The following is a 21,478-nucleotide window of genomic DNA, read 5'->3' as shown; positions in this document are numbered from 1 at the left end:
CTGCCATTTTGTGTTGAACGGTCACTGATATATTTTTACACTGGGTTCTCCTTATTTACTCCACCAATGTAGTTCACCATTTTAAACCTGCCTTAAATTTCTCCTGAAAGGTATCCACTTTAAGGGGTGTGACCCTAACCCCTCCAGGCGTTTCAGGGGCAGGATATTTGGAGAGTAACATTTCCCTTCTCACAGCTAAGTGGACACATCCTCCATTGACACCAACTGTCGCACAGCCATCGAATATTCAAATACAGTCCCAACAGCGCCAGGTCCCAGTGTTGGCCACTGCTGGGACTACACCCACATCCCAAAGGAAAGAAGCAAATGGAACCTAGATACAGGAACAGGCCATTCAGCCCATTAAGCCTGCTCTGCTAGATCATGGCTGATCTCATTCAAAGTGATCTTCCTTACACTTTTCCCACATCCATCAATATCTTTAATATCTGGAAAACCTACAGATCTCTGACTTCAATCACTGAGTGTCTATCCCAGGATAGACAATACCCAAGATTCACTACCTCTGAGGGAAGATATTCCTCCATCTCGGTCCCCTTATTCTGAGACTCGTCCCAAGCCAGCCCCTACAAACCCTTCTAGGGGTAGACAGCCTTTGCGCACCTACCTGTAATAGAATCACATGGCACACAAGAGGCCCTTTAGTCCATCAAGTCTGTACTGTCAAAAGTATACCACTACCTGCACTAGTCCCACTTTCCCACACTAGGCCCATAGCCTTGAACATTATGACAGTTCAAATGTTCATCCAAGTGCTTTACAAAGATTGTGAGGTTTTCTACCTCAACTACCCTCGCAGGCAGCACATTCCAGGCCCCCACCACCCTCTGGGTAAACAAAAAATATTTTTCCCCAAGTCCCCTCCAAACCTCCTGCCTTTCACTTTAAAATTATGCTTTCTTGTTATTGACCCTTTGACTAAGTGGAATAGCTGCTTCTCTTCACCCTGCCTGACCCCGGTGAAGAGAATCTGACACATCTCTATCAGGTCCCCTCTCAGCCTTCTCTGTTCCAAAGAAAACAACCTGAGCTTATTTAACCTCTCTTCATCCCGGGCACCAGCCGGTGAATCTCCTTTACACCCTCCAGTGCCATCACATCCTTCCTACAGTGTGTTGACCCAGAACTTTGCTGTAAGAACTTTATATGATCAGTGCTCATTCCTCTAAACTCTAGAGAACACACTTCCAGTTTCCTCAATCTCTCCTCACACAACAATCACAGTATTGCATCATTTAACCTGGTGAACCTACACTGTACCCACTTCTGACAAGGATGTCCTTTCTTAGGTAAGGAGAGCAAAAGGAGACTATACTCTATGTATAGTCTCACTAAGGCCCTATATAACTGCAGCAAGACATCTTTACTGTTGTACTGAATTCCCCTTGAAATAAAAGCCAACGTCCCATGTGCCTTCCTAATCGCCTGCTGCAGCAGTGTGTGAGCTTTCAGAGTCTAATGATCAAGGACACGCAAATCCCTTGGAACATCAGCATTTCTCAATCCCTTCAGAAACATGGCAGATAGTCAAGTTTTTGTAAAGTTTATTTATATGACAAAATACTAACAACACACACACACACACACACACACACACACACACACACACACACACACACACACACACACACACCCCTGATATAGAGAGTGACTGAAGATGAGGTGAGTCATATACTGGAATATCACATTTCATGACAGTCTGTGTGGACTGGAACTCTTTTCAGTTTTTCCAGCCAAAGGCGATAACTTTACATGACATTCTGCCTGCTATGTTCTTGCCCATGAACCTAGCCTGTATAATTCACCTTTTCATATCCTCCTCACCACTCAGCTTCCACCTGGTTTTTTTTGTGTCATTAGGAAACTTGGAAGTATTATACTTGGCCTGCACATCCAAAGTAATGATGTCGATTGTGAACGACTGAACTACAAACGCTGTTCCTTGTGAAGGCTTTGCTGGAGCCAGGTCCAAGATATCAAGCAGCAAGGGGTGCGAGGGTGTTGGGGGTGTCTGGTCTGAGAGCCCAGACTTGAGGACATATACCTCCAATGGATAGACTTCCTGTAGGAGGTACCCCCACTCCTGCTGCCACTTCAGGAGTGCAGTATTTTTAATCTGCTTCATTGCAAACACTCAACCTGGCTAAGACTAACATTTTCATTATGCATTGTTGAAATTCATTGCTGACTTTAGTCAGCTGAGGTTAACAACATAAACAGGAGCTGATACTGACACTTTGACAACAGACTGGAAAAATCTGGAGGATGTTCATCTGACTCACAGACTAAAGGATCTTGTGTTAATCGTGAGTCAATCGTAAAACTGCAATCAGTTGTGGGACAGACTGAATCATAACACTTAATCATTTCAAGCTGCACTGTTAACTTAGCTGCCACACTGCTCAACATTTGCGGGTGTTAAATTAAGGTACTAGGCTCCTTAATAACCTGGCTGCTTTAGTTGTTAACAAATATGAACAGTTCACTCCACATTTGGTGCGATCATGGTGTTGGCTATAAGTGATGGCTGCCCTGTGATTAGTGGCTTTTAATGAGATAGTCCTGCAGGGTCATCCTAATGTGCTTCCCAGTGGGAGAGCTGCAGACAGAGCATAATTCTGCAGCTTCAGCCAGTTCTTAACTGCATAGCTCTACTGAGCTTTTTAAAAGTATATTTGACCTGCTATAGGAATATCCCAGTTTCATTGCAGGAATCACACTGTCAAGTTTTCTCATTACTTAGAAATTAACATCGTGGTCATACTGGAGATCCATTTGAAGTATACAAAGTGAGTCCAACCAATATTGTGATGTAAAGTGTAGGATTTATACACCTTTTAATATCATTTATTTTTCAGTTTAGATTTTTAAGTTTTGACCTAGTGGTATTTGGGTTTTCTGCATGTCAGAAGGGAATTAATGATGAACTTATAAGTATTTCTGTTGCCATGATGTTTTTTTTAAAAACAGTTTCTGAGAGGTAACCTCTAAGAACAAATGGAGAGTCTACGAGTAAATAACATACACATTAGGCTTTCTGGCCAAAGATTCCAGACTTGTTTTTCATATAGGTTTGGGGGAGAACATCCTGGTGAGAAACCTTTCAATTTTAGTTTCAGTTTGAGGCAGTTCTGTAATGTTCTTCGCTGAAGATGAATATGTAAAGTAGCTGTTCCTGGGAAAGGGAGAAGCTAATTTAAATTTGTTAAAAATTGATTCCCTCAGAGCAAGGAGTTTAGTAACAGTTCCAGGTCAGAGGTGTTTAGGCAAGCCCTGAAGAGGTTATTCGCAACCGAGAAGATTTAAACTCAGGTGTATGAAGGTTCCAGAAAAAGCTGTCAGATTCTTCAGTGTGGGAGCTGAAGCCACACTTAATTCTATAGAGCTGATAGCAGAGGAGATTTTCTCTGGTCTGAGCGCTGTCAAGTGGTGATTTGGAGTTATATTCTACAGTGTGATTTGAACTTGTTAAATTTGCATTAGATCCAAATAGTTTGACTCATTTTATCTTCATTTTATTTGCATAATAAACTCCTATATTGTTATTAATACAGAAAATCTGTATTAATCTGCAAGATTTCATGCTTATGTTCCAGTGAGAGATCACCTCATTAAAGACAAAAAGAAAATATAATCTATCAAGCCAAATTTCAGTTTGGGATCTGGCTTGTTCAGTACTAACATAAACTGGGATCATATCAGTATGCAGTTTGAAGGTTTTACTGGTTTCCTACCTTGGTAAACAAGGAAGCTAAATGTGTGCAAACCATTGCTTTGGTTTCAGCATGAGTATTGGGTTCATTTTGAGGAACACTGGTTTATGGAGGGTATCAAGGTTTTGGAGAATGAGTAGAAGGGATTTATGAGAGTAATCCCAAGGATTAGGGACTTTGGCTATGGAGGAGAGATGAGATATTTGGTGGGGGATTTTAAAAACTGACAGAAGATTTTGGTCACCTGAGCACTTGATTGAAGGGGATAAGCAAAAGAGCTAGAAACAATAGGAGATTTATTTTTATATACACTGACCAATCAAGGTCTAGAACGTAGTGCCTGAAAGATTTGGAAGGGGATTCAGATAGAACTTTCAAAAGTGAGTTGGATAAATATTTGAAGGGAGACATTTGACAGAATTCTGGGAAAGAGAAGGGCAACCCGATGAATGAGCTGGCACTGGTACAGTGGGATGAATGGCCTCCCTCTATGTTATATCATTCCCTGACTCTGGTGGTTAAGGCCCAGATACCTCCATTATCCTTCCACGGTTGTATCCCTCTCACACATTGTGATGGGTTTTACACACCCCTGCTAGCAGCGTTTGAAAGGTGGGTAACATTCATAAAATCCAGTGGCTGCCTACTCCCCCCTATCCCCAACTGGTCTGAAATGTTATGGGAGGGTGGGTGCATTGGAGATACCAGCTGTCCCTTAACAGCTGGGTACAGCCAGGGCCACACAGCTCCTGAGCTTATTACATTCCTGGTCAACCATGGACAACAGCTGAATTCCAGAAATGAAGTGAGAGGGACTCCCCTTGATCAAGGCCACATTTTAACATTTTTTAAACACCGTTCATGGTCTTTTGTGATAAGGTGCTTTCTTGCAAATGAAGTACTTTGAAGTGTACTCACTTCCAATGCAGGAAATGCACTAACCAGTGGGATGCAAAGCAAGATCCCACAAAAAAGTGTAAACAGAGAAATATTTCTGTTATTGATGTTGGTTCAAGGATGATGGTTTACCAGGACATCCACTCAGTTTCAAAACATCGTTTACATTTGCCTGATAGGACATACTGAGGGACCACAATTTAATACCTCATACAAAATGACAGCACCTCTGACAGTGCAGCACTCCATTGCTTCAGCTTGCTGCTGAAGTGTCTGGACTGGGACTCATGATCTTCAGTCCCTAGAGATGAGAGTGTTACCAGGGAAGGCCAAGCACTCTCACCACTTTTTCAATGACAAATCTCAGTTCCTTCCCCACTCTGGTCATTAGTTAGGTGTCTTCAGGTCCAGTCTGACTGTTGTTGCTGAATACAGCTTGCCATTGCTGACATGTAATCAGAAGACCAGACTGCACAGAATCACACTCACCCGACTGAGTAAACCCTGCACTGTTTTCTGCGGATCTGCTGAACAAGGTGAAAAGCACTGTCCAGACAAACAGGCCATGGTTCCTGGCTGAGTTCCAGACTGTCAATCTCCTCATTTGGCTTATTACAGGAAATCTGTACAGTGACAAAAAGGGAATTAGTGCTGTGGAAGAAAACTGCTGTGATGTATGAACATACAAAGATATAAATTAATAGGAGGAGGTCATTCAGCCCTTTTGACCATGCTCCGATATTAAATACGCTCAGAGTTGAACTCTAGTCTCCCACCCACTCTAAATATCCCTCAACTCTCTCATTTGGAGGTGATTGACATTTTGTGATGCACAGTTGTGGTAAATACATCAATCTCATCTGAGGTTGCACAGCCATCTCAGACAGGAAGAAATACCAATATCAATACCAGGCTGTAAAATGAAGTTATTTACCACAGCACAGTGAAGAGCAGTGGCTATGTTACCAGGACCAGTATGTCAGGGGCCTGCACTAATTAACCTGAGAACATGAGGTCTAATCAGACCACGGCAGTTTGACTTCAGTTATAAAGAAATCCAGAAATAGACAGCAGATATCAACAAATGAAAATAAAACACTAACTAAAAGAGAGAACTTTCATTAAAACCCAAACTTACTTGCTGCTGTTACAGGGAAATAAACCTACGCAGGATGGCAGTCCGACAGCAAGGTGCTATTTTTATTGATTGAAGCGATGTGGGTATCAATGTTTGGGCTCATCCCTAGTTACCCTTCTGAAGGTAGTGGCAAGCTGCATTTGGGAACCGCATTTGTCCACGTGCTGAGGGCTGACCCTCAGTAGCCTTAGGGAAGGAATTCCAGGATTTTGACTCAGCGACGGTGGAGAAATGATGATTTATTTCCAAGTCAAGATGGAGAGCAACTCAGAAGGGAACTTTCAGGTGGCAGTGTTCCCAGGTATCTGCTGCCCTTGTCTTTCTGGGTGAAGGTGGTGCTGGGTTTGGAAGATGCTATCTGAGGATCTTTGGTGAATTTCTGCAGTGCTTCTTGTAGATGGGAGTGACAGGGAACTTATGGCCTGATGATGGAGGGAAGCAGATGAAGATGTTTGGGCGGAAGACGTTAGCCTGATGAATGCCTGGAGTAGCTGAGAGAGTCACGGGGTTTCTCAGGAGCAACTCCAAAGAAATACCATCCTGACCAATGTCATCTACATCCCAAAAATTAATCAGAAGAATAGATAAAACATTGTGTTTCTCACGATGGTAGATCTTAATTAATTACCTTGAGCTATTTATTACATAACACATACTAAACAAAACCCATCTGTAACTATCTGCAGTTTTAGAGGGCATTTAGTAATAGCAGCAGGGAGAGACCTTCCCTGGGAGCAGAGACTGGAGTTCCAGCAAAACACAGGCCTTAGGACAGGGTGGGCCAAGCCAAATGATGCAGAGCAAGCTGGACTGTAGCTCAGGCAAGGTGAAGGTCAACTAGGAGAAAGTGAGGACTGCAGATGCTGGAGATCAGAGTCGAGAGTGTGGTGCTGGAAAAGCACAGCAGATCAGGCAGCATCCAAGGAGCAGGTGAATCAACGTTTCGGGCATAAGGCCTTCCTAATGAAGGGCTTTTGCCCAAATCGTTGATTCTCCTGCTCCTTGGATGCTGCCTGACCTACTGTGCTTTTCCAGCAACACATTCTCGACTCTGGCAAGGTCAACCCTGGTTGCACAGCGCGGCCACCCAGAGTTGTAGGTGAAAGAAGACATTGTACTTGCCTTTGCAAGTTACCTTTCCTGAATAAAGTCACCAATCAAACCAACAACAAACTTACTTTTATATAGCACCTTTAATGATTTTTTTAAAGTGTGAACAAGAGTGCATCACGTAAGCAAACGAGCCAAACAGAGAGAGATTGGGCACGACACCAAATCAGGTTGTTTCCAAGGAGAAGGCCGTGGAGAAGGTGGGGCAGGGGGCCAGGCAGTGGAAGAGTTTGGGAGAAAGGATTGAGGAAGTATACACTCCTTGCCTCGGTACAGCACGAACAGCAAGCCGACAGCTATTCCTGGGCCTCCCAGAGTCCTCAGGGAGACTCGAGTCAATCTCAGGACAAGTTATTCTGGGCAGAGGACTAATGTAATGAATCGTCACTCAGTTCTGCCAAGGGTTGGGAGCCAGCCTCTGCTTCCTCCCTGTATATGGGAATGGAGCCGGCTCAGAAACATTTGCTTTTCACACACGTGTGGGCAGTCACACCACTGTTATTGATGCCTGACGAGATTATACACCAACTAAATAGAACAAATGGGAGTTAACCATGTGGGTTCAAATGAGACTTCATCTGCAAACAGAAAATCAAATGTAACCAAAAAGGTCAGTCACTTCTAATTGAATAACATTCACTGCAACAGTGCTCTGTTTCTAATCCAAAGACAATGTCTGATTTTCAAAGCAGTAATTCAGTCAGACAAATCCAATGACATTGCAAATTAGGAAACTGAAGCTTGAGCAATGGATGAGGGTCACTGGAATTGAGAGATTGCCTTCTCCACACTCCTAGATAATTATTAGGCTTATCTGGGAGTAATGAGATTATACTGTTGGTTTTCAATGGGTGCATTGAGAGCCTTGGAGGCCACAGAAGTTAAATGGCAAACTGACAACAAAAGAGAGTTCAGTGGAAGTGAACAGAGAGCAACATTCACTGTATTGATGTCTTATTTATCAAAGGTTTACTCGCAATCCAAGAACAAAGAATTTCTTAGTGAAAACAAACATTGGAATATTCAGGCTCAGAGGAGCAAGCCCACTCTTTCATCTGATTAGAAATAACAAAATAAACAATCTTTTCATCTTCATGATCTGAGAGCTTTTTAATATCAGAACTTTATGGATCGGCAAAAGGCAGAGCCCATAATTGAGCAGGTTGTGACATTTCTTCCAATAAAAGTTGTTATTTGAGCATTAGCATCAGAAGAGAAACATGACAGCAAACACAGACACACTCTCTCTCACACACACATACACACACTCCCGTACACACACATAGACACACACTCCCATACACACACACACAGACACACACTCCCGTACACACACACACACTCCCGTACACACACATAGACACACACTCCCGTACACACACACACAGACACACACTCCCGTACACACACACACACTCCCGTACACACACATAGACACACACTCCCGTACACACACATAGACACACACTCCCGTACACACACACACACTCCCGTACACACACATAGACACACACTCCCGTACACACACATAGACACACACTCCCGTACACACACACACAGACACACACTCCCATACACACACACACACTCCTGTACTCACACACAGACACACACTCACACACAATCCCATACACACACATAGACACACACACACTCCCGTACACACACACACTCCCGTACACACACACACACTCCTGTACTCACACACAGACACACACTCACACACAATCCCATACACACACATAGACACACACACACACTCCCGTACACACACACACTCCCGTACACACACACTCAGACACACACTCCCGTACACACACACTCAGACACACACTCCCGTACACACACACACTCCCGTACACACACACTCAGACACACACTCCCGTACACACACACACAGACACACACTCCCGTACACACACACACTCCCGTACACACACACTCAGACACACACTCCCGTACACACACATAGACACACACTCCTGTACACACACATAGACACACACTCCCGTACACACACACACAGACACACACTCCCGTACACACACACACACACTCCTGTACTCACACACAGACACACACTCACACACAATCCCATACACACACATAGACACACACACACACACTCCCGTACACACACACAGACACACACTCCCGTATACACACACACACACACTCCTGTACACACACACTCCCGTACACACACACACAGACACACACTCCCGTACACACACACAGACACACACGCACACTCCCGTACACACACACACTCTCAAACACACACACACACTCCCGTACACACTCCCGTATTCACACAGACACACACACAATCCCATACACACACATAGACACACACACACACTCCCATAAACACACATCGACACACACACACTCCCATACACACACACACACTCCCATACACACACACAAACACACACTCCTGTACACACACATAGACACACACACACACACTCCCGTACACACACACACACTCTCAAACATGTACACACATACACTCTCTCAAACACACACAGACACTCACACACTCTCAAACACACACTCCTGTACACACACATAGACACACACGCACACTCCCGTACACACACACACTCTCAAACACACACACTCTCAAACACACACACATACACTCTCTCAAACACACACAAACACTCACACACTCTCAAACACACACACCCGTACACACACACAGACATACAGTCTCTCTCTCTCTCTCCCACTCACACACGCACACAGACACACAAAAGCAGATTCGTAGATATCTTTAGGGCAGAGGTGGACAGATTCTTGATTACCAAGGGGAGGAAAGATTACTGGGGATCTACAGGAATATAAAGTTGAGGTTAGAATCAGATTGGCCACGATCTTACTGAATGGTGGAGCAGGCTCGAGGGGCTGTTCCTTGTCCCTTTATTCAGGTTTGTAAAGCAGGGAGCTACAGCAAAGCCATTCCTGTTCTGCCATCCTGGTTCAACCTGTGCACCAGTTGTACTGCTTCATCTTCTCCAGGTTACTACTTTGGGTGGGAAACCCCATTTCAGAGGATCTGCTCAAAGGGGTTGAAGGCAATCCAACAGCATCCCCTCACATTATCTTACTGGTTGTAGGCGAGTCCTCTGAGGCCTGAGAATGGCAGTGCCTTCCAGAACTGATTTAATATGCCAATGTTGACCACCATACAGGGAAGGAGAGAGTGAGGACTGCAGATGCTGGAGAACAGAGTCGAGAGTATGGTGCTGGAAAAGCACAGCAGGTCAGGCAGCATCTGAGGCACAGGAGCCCTTCGTCAGGAATGAGTATACTCCCCCTCCCACTCTGCCAAGGACATGCAGGTCCAGTACCTCCTCCATTGTCAAACCCTTACCACTCAAAGCCTGGAGGAAGAACGCCTTGGGACCCTCCAACCCCATGGGATCAATGTCGATTTCACCAGCTTCCTCATTTCCCCTCCCCCCCACATTATCCCAGTCCCAAGCCTCCAACTCGGCACTGCCCTCCTAACCTGTCCATCACCTTTCCCATCTATCTGCTCCACCCTCCTCTCCGACCAATCACCTTCTCCATCACCTTCATCTACCTATTGCATTCTCAGCTCCCTTCCCCTTAATCCCACCCCCTCCTATTTATCTCTCACCCCCCCCCCCCTCCCCCGCCCTGCCCACAAGCCTCATTCCTGATGAAGGCCTTATGCCTGAAACGTCGATTCTCCTGCTCCTTGGGTGCTGCCTGACCTGCTGTGCTTTTCCAGCACCACACTCTCGGCACTATACAGTAGAGTGGGGAGGGGTAACCGTGTTCAGTTTCATAGTTAGCTGGAGCGAGTTAGAATAGGTTTTTATTCCTCTGGCTTTCCCTGGCTAATTATTCAGGTAAGAGCATCAGGAGTTTTCCAAAGTTTCTGTGCTGGGGATTTTTCCAGAGGGTCCCAGATCCCGAGTAAGTGCCTATCAGATGTTTCAACTTCCACAGCCAAGTCAGCTGTATCAGGACTCCCACACAATCCCAGCTCCTACCCACATGCTGCAACCTCCTCAGGACACTGTCAATTATTCAAGTGTCCACAGTCGTACATAAATGAAAAGGAAGATTGTACTTTAAATCTGCAGGAGTTGCAGAGAAACAGAAATTGCCCACAGAATGTACTTTAGATTGACTGTGGGAAGAAATGCATTGATTTTACTTATTCTTACATTTCCCTGGGACAGGTAAGGCTCTTGAACTGTGTGTTCCGATAGAAAGCACCTGACCCTCCTGGGGGAGAGATCAGACACAAGGAGCTGGGCCAGGGAGGGTCAGGTGCCATGTCACATTCAGCATGCACCCCACCCCCCCCCCCCAAATCCCAATCTTGTCCCACAATTAACATCTCTAGATTCCAAGTCACTGATAGAACTAGGTTCTGGTCATATATACAGTACATACATAGCCCCTCTTCCAAAGAGCCAAATTATTCCCTTCTGTGTTGCTGTTATCTATTAGTCACATCAAATTTACATTTCAGTGGGAGTGCACTGGTGAAAGTAAAAGTGGAAGTGTATTGAAGAACAAGAGCAAAGAAAATTTACAGACCAGGAACAGGCCCTTCAGCCCTCCAAGCCTTAGCCGATCCAAATCCACCGTCTAAACCTGTCGCCCAAATCTCAAGCAGCTATATCCCTCTGCTCCCCACCTACTCATGCATTTGTCCAAACTTCCCAAAATGCATCACCTCACATTTGTCTGGACTGAAAGCCATCTGCCACTTTTCCGCCCAACTCTCCAGTCTATCTATATCCTCCTGTATTCTCTGACTTTTGCTTTCTGCTACTCCACCAATCTTCGTGTCATCTGCAAACTTGCTGATCATACCAACATTGCCCTCTTCCAGGTCATTTATGTATATTACAAACAACAGTGACCCCAACACTGACCCCTGTGGAACACCACTGGTCACCTTTCTCCATTTCGAGAAACTCCCTTCAACTATTACTCTGTTCTTTATCCACCTAGCTAGAATACCCTGCACACCATGTGACTTCACTTTCTCTATTAGTCTACCATGGGGAACCTTATCAAACGCCTTACTAAAATCCAGGTATATGGCATCAACAGCCCTTCCTTCATCTATCAACTTGGTCACTTCCTTGAAGAACTCTATTAAGTTGGTATGGTACGATCTCCCCCGCACAAAACCATGTTGCCTATCGCTGATAAGCCAATTCTTTTCTAAATATAAATAGATCCTATCCCTTCATAACTTCTCCAGCAACTTTCCCAGCACTGGCGTCAGACTCACTGGTCTGTAGTTACCCAGGATATCCCTACTACCTTTCTTGTACAGGGGGACAACATGAGCAACCCTCCAGTCCTCCAGCACCTCACCTGTATTTAAGGATGCCACAAAGATATCTGTCAGGGCCCCAGCTAGTTCCTCTCTCGCCTCCCTCAGCAACCTGGGATAGACCTCATTCGGGCCTGTATATTTGTCCACCTTAATAACCTCTAGCCTACCCAACACATCATCCCTACTTATGTCAACGTGATCCAGACTAACCAAACTTCTATCTCTAATCTCAAGATTCATCATGTCCCTCTCCTCCGTGAACACTGATGCAAAGTAATCATTCAGAATCTCACCCATTCTCTCAGGTTCGACACACAGCCTTCCTTCATTATTCTTTAGTGGACCAACCCTTTCTCTAGTTACCCTCTTGCTTCTTATATAAGAATGAAAGGCTTTGGGATTCTCCTTAATTCTGCTCGCTAAAGCTATTTCATGACCCCTTTTAGCCCACTTGATCGCTCGTTTAAGACTGGTCCTACTCTTCCGATATTTCTCCAGGGCCCGTTCTGCCTGGACATTATGTACGCTTCCCTTTTCCTCTTGGCTAGGCGTACGATTTCTCCTGTCATATTGATGACTTTACAGTGAGAATGCCCTGGTGAAGCTATAATGGGAGTGCATTGGGGATGTTACGGGTGGGAGCGCACAGGGAGCAGTGACAAATTTCCAGCAGCTGATACAGGGGATTATGTTTGGGATGCAGCTGCCTTTGGACTGACAACATCTGGAATGCCCTGCCACGGACCACCGTGATATTTTGAGATAAGAACATAAAGTTCTGGAGTAACCCAGCAGCTCTGGCAGTCTCTGTGGGGACAGGTACAGAGTGAACACTTCCACTGTGATATGTGCACTCCATTGTATTTGGGAGGTTTTGCTCTCTCCACCTCAGGTCAGGCTTTGTTTACAGGGAGTGGGGTGTCGGTGCGGGCTAGTACCTCTCCATGTCCTGCTCTCACCTCAATGCAGTGCAAGCAGGGAGCTCGAGCACATGTCCCTGTTTTCTTGTCCTCAAACCAATGCTCCGTCAACTGAGTGAGAAAAATAAGGGGCCTGAACTATTCTTTCAGGAAAAATGTCGGTGGCTATCATTGCAGATAATGATGAACAGGTTACTGTAATTTTTAACGCAGTCGAATGAATACCACTCCATATGCAGAGGAAAACCAATTATAAAATGTTCAATTCAAAGCATATGGACAAACCTTCTATTCTTTTTGGCAATTGTCCCATTAGAATTGGGAGCTTTGAATGCTCGTGCCGATGGACCACAAATGCTAATTTCAACCAGCTCTCAAGGAAAGGAATTCTGTATTTATTTTGGGAAGGCAGAATGGCAGAACACACAAAGTCCACTTGTTTGCTATGCTGCTTGCAAGGTATAATGAAGATGTGATGATTACAGTGAGAGGACAATACACAAGCTTCATAAAATCCTGCAAACCTGCCAGATTCAATGACAATGAAAATTCCCCTCAGGCCTCTCAGTAAGACTATGGCTCAGCACCAATTAACTGTCTCCAGACTTGAATGGATGTTTCTTTTACACTCATAGTAAGAGAGCGACAATACTTATTTCACAGCAAAAATGATGAATTTCATTCTCTTATGGAGATTCTCTTATGGGTAGAGGAGTGAAGGCAAATCTTCAGAATTCTCATTTACCAGGGTATTACTCTTGGTAAAAGGTGAAGGCTGGCAGAGAGTACAGAAGCAATTCGTTACAATGGGATCTGGGATGAGGGACTGCGGTTCTGTGCACAGATGAGGAAAGTTACAGGGAGATTTAATAAAGAGAGAAACTATTACCACGGGGAAGCTAGATATCACAAACAAGAACAGAAACTTGGAGAAAATCAGCAGGTCTGGCTGTATTAGCGCAAAGAGTAACAGAGTGAACATTATGAATCCATTTTTTGAGTCTCACTTTCTGCTTTTATTATTGCTTAAATTTAGGAGTATCTTCACTCGAACATAGATGATTAACAAGGGGAGGAGAGATCAGGGGGTAGTGTTTCAGAATCCTGTAAGTGTTTGAGAAGTTAAGTCACCAAAGTTTGTTCCCACTTGTTCACAGACCAAAACTGGCATTGTCTAATGATTAGAGTTAGCAAGAATGAAGCAGGGAGTTCGCAGGATTCCACAGACTTGCACTTTTTGAACACAGTATCTTTATCACAAGGCACTCTAGAGGCAAACATTATCAAATACTTACCCATTGTCTTCAATAGGTTTAATGGAAGAATGAAGCAGAATAAGGAGAAAGAAGAGGACAATTGAATTTAATTTGAAAGTTCCAAGGAAGGGTTGTACATGTACAACAGGTCAATGGTCTGTCTCAGTGCTGATTCTATAAAGTTTAGAATATAAGTTTTCAAAGAATATGATTTTGTTGTTTGTCTATTTAATCTTCATTGAAACCAGCTTCAGTTTGCTGATTTTGGCTGCCTTCAGTATTTTGCTTTTTGTTATTTTCTTCTTTATATAGCCCCGGAATAATTCTTATCCATTGAGAGCTCCACTTAACACAGAAGTGCCCAGATATTAACCCTCACCTGATGGTGATGAGCAATGGAGTGAAATCCTTGCGTGTTGCTTATTGACGGTGCACCAGGCACATGAGTTCAGGATTCCCATTGGAGTAAGGAATGAGAGCTTATCGATGGAAAAGGACTGTGTCCACTTGAACCTTGTCTGGACTGAGCTTGATTGTACCAAGTGTCTTCATTGATTTGAAGAATGGAAACATTGACTGAGACTCTTTTCTGGCAAGAGTAATGTCATTACTATCAAGATTATTATTTTAAATTCTTCCACTAAATTTTGAAGGGAAAGGAATATTTTGCTCCTCAGATCAAGTACTATGCTGATGGTGTGAAGTCTCGTTCTGTTTGTCCAATTGTGCAACTCTGCACTTCACCCCCTCAAAGGCCAATACATTTGGGGACATATAATTATTCAGAAACAGCAAATTGGTAACAAACTGGTCTTAATGCTCTTAACTGCTGCAACACCTTCAGGAGACGAAAGAAGCTGGGTTATATGGGGATCTGGTGGGAGGAGAGGGAGCTCAGAAGGGTTAAGTTGCTGCCCTTATTTTCAGCCAGGCGAGGGGCAAGTTAATATCAGAGCATCTGACATCTAACCCCTTCAAGGTGTAATTGGAAAAGTGAGACTTCTTTGCTGCTGCTTGTAGCTACTCCTGCCTGGTCTGTCTGTCTTGCACCATCCTCACACATTGACTGTAGCTCATCTGGAACCGCTCTATGACTGACACCACCCAACAATGTCCAACCCAAGCCCTCTTCCTGCCACCTCTACACTCTGCCCTCTGAAAAGAACCTTGACCGCTCTGACTGAATGACCACAATACTGACAGTGTCTTTTTGCGACGTCACTCCATGCTTCTTTTTGCACTTGAAAATGTAAGTACCTCCTCATTCAGTATGGTCAGGAGACAGAATGTTATGCTTAGATATCTATCTAAACATCCACATTTTAAAGGCCTCTGCTTTCTTCCGAGATCTTTATTTATTGTCCAGCTTTCTAAGGTTCCAACTCATGGAACATTACAGGGAACATCTTTGGGACACACACACCAAACAACCCACCACCCTATAGCCAAGTACTTCAACTTCCCCCTCACACTCCATCAAGGTCATGCAAGCCCTTAGCCTCCTCCACCACCAAATCCAAGCCACCCAACACCTGGAGGAAGAACACCTTATCTTCCATCTTAGGACCCTCCAAGCACACGGCATTAACACCCATTTCACCATTTCCTTATCTCCCCTCCCTCCACCTCATCCCAGATCCAACCCTCCAACTCGGCATTGCCATCTTGAACTGTTCTATCTGTCCATCTTCCTTCCCACTATCCGCACCACCCTCCACTCCAACCTATAACCATCACCCCCCACCTGCATCTACCTATCACTTTGACAGCTACCTACATCACCCCCGTTCCTACTTAACTCTCAGCCTCCTTCAACTCCCTCCACCACCTCCCCCCCCCCCCCCCACCCCACCCCACCATTGCTGATGAAGGGCTTTAGCCCAAAACATCAACTGTCCTGCTCCTCAGATGCTGCCTGACCTACTGTGCTTTTCCAGCACCACATCTTTTTGACTCTGATCTCCAGCATGCAATCCTTACTTTCTCCCAGCTTTCTGAGGTGCACGGGACAGTGGAAGGAATACAGCACCTTCTGAGTTTTCACGCTTACACACTTTAAGACATTTCACACTTGGCCAACATTTCTTTACAACCAGCTGTTGCTACAGTCGAGCTTGGGTCAGTGTGAGGCCTACATAATCCAAACTCTGCAGCCTGTATTAGATTAGATTCCCTACAGTGTGGAAACAGGCCTAACCAGTCCACACCGACCCACCAAAGAGTAACCCACCCAGACCCAATTCCCTCCAACTAATGCACCTATCACAATGGGCAATTTAGCATGGGCAATTTAGCATGGCCAATTCCCCTGACCTGCTCATCTTTGGACTGTGGGAGGAAACCAGACCACCCGGAGGAAACCCACCCAGACACAGGGAGAACATGCAAACTCCACACAGACAGTCGCCTGAGGCTGGAATCAAACCTGGGACCCTGGTGCTGTGAGGCAGCAGTGCTAACCACTGAGCCACCGTGCCGCCCCATATTCTCAGCCAATGAGGCTCTGCAGCTCTGATTGACAGCACTGACCTGAGGTACGAACACCTTTAGGTGGTCAGTGAGCTCCAAACAGGCACCAAACCTTCCCTCCTTACTTAGTGCTTCATTCAGTTAAATTCCCTGTAGCTGAACAGTGGCTTTGTCAAGGGGAGGCCCTCTCAGTGAGAAGCTCAGATACATTTCCTGCTGCCTGTTATTGTTGATCTCTTTCCATTTCCTTTCTGTCGAACTCTTTTGTTTTAAATGCAGGGTTACACAATGGCCAGCCAGCTGTCTACTCTGATGAACATATGTCATTGATTTAATCTGACTGGATGAAATGATTAACTATATTACATGTTGGCCAACTTTGGAAAGAAGGGAGGAACTTATATTCTCTATTATATACTGGCATGCCAAAGCATTTTGAGTTTCCTATTAATGGTTTTTTAGATTTGAAATTGAAGTCTACCTCTCCATATCATTGCTTCTTCATTTTTGATTCATGGGGTTGAACAGCAAAGCGAGTTAAGACCCTGCCTTTCCCACCTCTGGGAGCCAGGTTTGAATTCAGATCAAACCAATGTGATCAAAGTTTTCTGTCTCTGTCAGAGTTCTAATTGAAAACGTTGTGGACAATTTTCGAAAGCATTAATCCGCCCAAGCACAGAGCATCAGCAGGGCGTTCACTGGCTGGGTCTTTTAGCTGCTCCACCACTTTGGCACCACTTTGGATTACGCGTAACTGATTTTATCACAATCGGCAGGAACAGCATGGAAACTGACTGCAACTGGGTCACTGCTCCTTACGCAGGATGCGTGTTAATCATGCCTCAAGCCACTATTGCTAGATCTGATCAGAAAATGTAGTCCACCCCCTGAGGAATACAGTCCTCTGGGTCTGTCCTGTGTTTCAATCAAACTGCACTTTGATTCTCCTCTGCAGGATCGATACCCACTTGATATTTAGCCATCTCTTCATTCACAACTATTGCTTAATCTTCTGGTACCCTGCCAGCTCAGTTCGGTTGGGACTGAACCACAATATTCCCACTTCCCATTGCCCCCTTCTTATCCAGGAGGGGTGGGGGCTTGTTGTGGTCCCTAAAGATCTTCAAAGCGTTCCAGCTTCCCGACTGCAATTTTTGGTTTTCCAGGCATTTTTATCATTCCTTATCAAGTCTTGTAATCTGCAACTCTGCTGGGGTTTGCACATGTTCCTGTACTCAGCTTGTATTTAGCTGCGGTTACCTACAGCATTGGCCATTTAGATGTTAACTCTCCACCTGCATTGGAAAGTTCAGCACAAAGTGTTAGGGAATATCCGATCAGTCCCTCAGACTCCTAAAATCCAGCAGAGTGCCTGGAAGTTAGTCCCAGCTGCCACCTCATGAGAAACTGCTTCAACCCTTGAGGGTGAAGTCACAGTCACATTGCTATTGGAGCTTCCTGGGAGGGCCATGGGGACTTCCGAGATGGGAGGGATACTGACTCATTTATGTTACATCTTGCATCTTCTCACAATAATGTATCCAAATGACACAGTTTTGTTTTACTGAGCAATTAACCACGCTCCTGGTGTGTAAAGGTTCTGAATGCAGAGTGACCTTTTCCCAATTACTATTGTCATGTTCAGTGCAGGCTCATCATCTTATGACCTTCCAGTCAATGGTTTAAAAATTGGACACAAAGGGGGTCTGAGCCAGATTTGTGGCAGAATTGGATGAGAATTGGTCCATCAAGGTCTATCCCAATGTTGGCAGCACCTTGCTCCATCTTTTATGCGTTATTGGGTGGCAGTGGTGAGTTGCCAGTTAACGGGGAGAATATAGCTCCTTAAACACCCCAATTTTGGTTCATTAACATTCACCTTCCTATTTTAGCAAATTCTTGATATGGAAATCAGAGCGGGTGACTTCTTAATTTTTTGTAGAGCTTGCTCTGAGGCCTGCCATGTTGTTTAGGACCAAACAGCACCTCAGGCATGATCCACAGACATCAAGCGCCCCTTGTGCCTGCAAAGTGCCCTCTGGCATGTGCCAACCACTCGCAGCCATCATGGCCCTTAACCAATCCTCTTGGTGGATGCACAGGAAACCCAGACTATTAGCAGCAGTGAGGTATGACAGATTGCTGTGAGGGCACGCCTCTCTGTGTATGGTCGGGCATCGAGCTCACTGATTGGGAACAGCCTGTATCTCAAAGTTCTCGTTCACCTAGCAACCACCTGCATGCCCACAGCACCCCTACCTTGCCTGCCAAGCCACAGCAGTTTGCGCATTTCAGCCAGAGACAAGGCCTCTCAGTACTGCTATATTGAGGAGTTATTTTGTGCCGAGACACATACAGGCTACTTGTGATCAGAGGTAAAGGGGACATACGGGTTCTGGGGGGGTGGGGTGCAGGAGTACTTGAAGACCAGGCAAGGCTCAGTTCTGACAGTGTCTGCTGCATTCCCGGCCACCCTCTGTGTGTGAAGTGAGGTTAATTGTCAAACATTGTGCAAAGGCAGAAGGGATCATGCTATTGGCACTAGCCAAACTAACCTCATCATGTCAGTAATACAGAAGGTAATAAGGTGTTTAACAAGGCACTATAGTCTCCTGGACCAGAAACTCAACTTGGAAATTGAAAAGGTTGGCTGAGGTAGGGAGGGGACAGTCTCATTTTCCCAAAACTTTCAGCCAATGTTAATAGAAAAATCCCAGCTCATTGAGGAGAGAGCTGGTGGAACTTTCCAATCAGCTGGAAGATCAAAGATGAATGGTGCCATGTACATAAACCATTCAAAGCTAATACTGAGTGGTGGCAGAGGCTGTTGGAACCCTTTATTGTAAGAGGACTGGGGCAGAAAAAGTGAGGAAGTGACCATTTAGTTGCACATACAATTGGTCAAGCCATGTCCCCAGTACTGAATTCAGGTCTGCAGTTCAGGGAGGGTACACTGCTCTTGGGAGAAGATACAGATAGGTTCATCAGAATGATATCAGGGCAGTAAGGAGCACGGCACATTACAGCGAATAATTACATCCGTTTGGTTGCTGTTCCCTCAAGCTGAGGAGGGATTGAAATTTTGAGTGAGTTTACGAGATTTTTATTGTAATGAAATGCATCAGAATGATGGCTCTACAACGATTAAAAGCAAAAATACTGCAGAAGCTACAAGTTTGAGACAAATGCAGACAGTGCTGGAGAAGCCCACCAAGTCTGGCAGCATCTGTGGAGAGAGAAACAGGTAATTTTTCGAGTCTGATGTGACTCTTCTTCAGAAATGGAGTTCTGAAAAATCATACGGGACTCGAAACATTGACTCTGTTCCACAGATGATGCCACACCTACTGGTTTTCTCCAGAATTCTCTGTGTTTGTTCAATAAGATTGCTGCAAGGTTAATTTACTGTTAAATTCATTTTAAACATGAAGCTACCCATTATAGGTACAGGGTGATAGGCTATTGACGATACCTGTGGGATGTAGAGGTATAATGGAGCACAAGGGGCTATTAGTGATACGATGGGGCACACAGAGGGTGCGTGGAGTTCATGGTGAAGAGGAAGGGGAGTTGTTGGAAGGCCTAACTCATCATTATAAATAGGCCAACAGTCAAAAACAGAGGCAGCTGTAGCAGCCCAATGGCCTCGCTACAGCTCTGGTCAGTCACCAGGTACACTCTGGCCGGCCCACCTCTGTCTCAGCCCACCTTCCCAGAACAAAAATCAAACAGGATATTGCAATCCTATATTTACCACACAGGAACGGTGACTTCTAGTGGGAGAACACAGTACAAGGGGAATCGGTCATAAAATTAGACATAGCTGGGCCTGCTCCAAGAAAGCAATATTTTCACCGTCTTATTCACAATCTGCAACTTGCTTCAGTCTCCATCGAAATGTTTCAAACAGAGAGTTGTCAGGTAGGGGGAGAAAAGGTGGGATTGAGGATGAGGTCAATTAAGGTCCATTAAAAAGGTGGGGGACCTTTCACAAGGGTTGATGGTCTGTCTACCTGTTTGTACGTGGGCTTGAAGGCTGGTTCCAGCCAACCTGCTGTCCCCCAGTGTGTGACACCAAAGTGACACAATCTCAATTCAGCTGCTGGGACCAGAGATCTTTATTAGTGAGATCTCTCACCCAGCACAGCACACACCAAACTGAGACTGTGCAGATACGATGGTACTCAGTCAGGATGCTTCTGTCACCAGAATCCACTCCCTACAATTTCAGCTTCCAGCTGTTTGGAATAACTCATTCTTAATCCGTGCTGTAATGAAATGGTTTCTTTTGTAAAATCAGAAACGCAGTCTCGGTCTGCAGCACTGTTCAGGAGCACCTCTCAGATTGCAAGGGAGAGCCCCCACAGTACAACAGGCATTCACTTCTCATCCAAACTCCACTCACCTGCAAAATAAAAGCCTCTCAAATGGAGAGCGTCCTCGAAAACGTCAAGTGAGCACAGGTTCATGATTAGAAAATTCAAGTACTCTGGGAGCTGTTTGTTTTTGATGGTCTCTGGGTCTCAAAGTCTGTCAGTTCTGACCTACCCTTCAGGGTGAGATGGGAAATTAGTTGTAATCGTCTTGTCAAGGGCTGGGAGTCGAGAGGGAAG

At 45.0% G+C, this 21,478-nt stretch overlaps 1 protein-coding gene across 1 annotated transcript in view; it reads right to left on the bottom strand.

The window, feature by feature from the left end:
- Positions 1–21,478, bottom strand: part of LOC140458021 (probable methyltransferase-like protein 24) — a 92,595-nt gene that overhangs the window by 31,719 nt on the left and 39,398 nt on the right. The window contains exon 3 of the mRNA XM_072551987.1: positions 5,121–5,254. Within this exon, the coding sequence (XP_072408088.1) occupies positions 5,121–5,254 (134 nt within the window). The remainder of the gene's footprint in view (positions 1–5,120; positions 5,255–21,478) is intronic.

This window comes from Chiloscyllium punctatum, chromosome 3 (assembly GCF_047496795.1).
Source record: "Chiloscyllium punctatum isolate Juve2018m chromosome 3, sChiPun1.3, whole genome shotgun sequence".
Taxonomy (NCBI): domain Eukaryota; kingdom Metazoa; phylum Chordata; class Chondrichthyes; order Orectolobiformes; family Hemiscylliidae; genus Chiloscyllium; species Chiloscyllium punctatum.
This window is presented reverse-complemented; position numbering and strand designations above follow the sequence as displayed.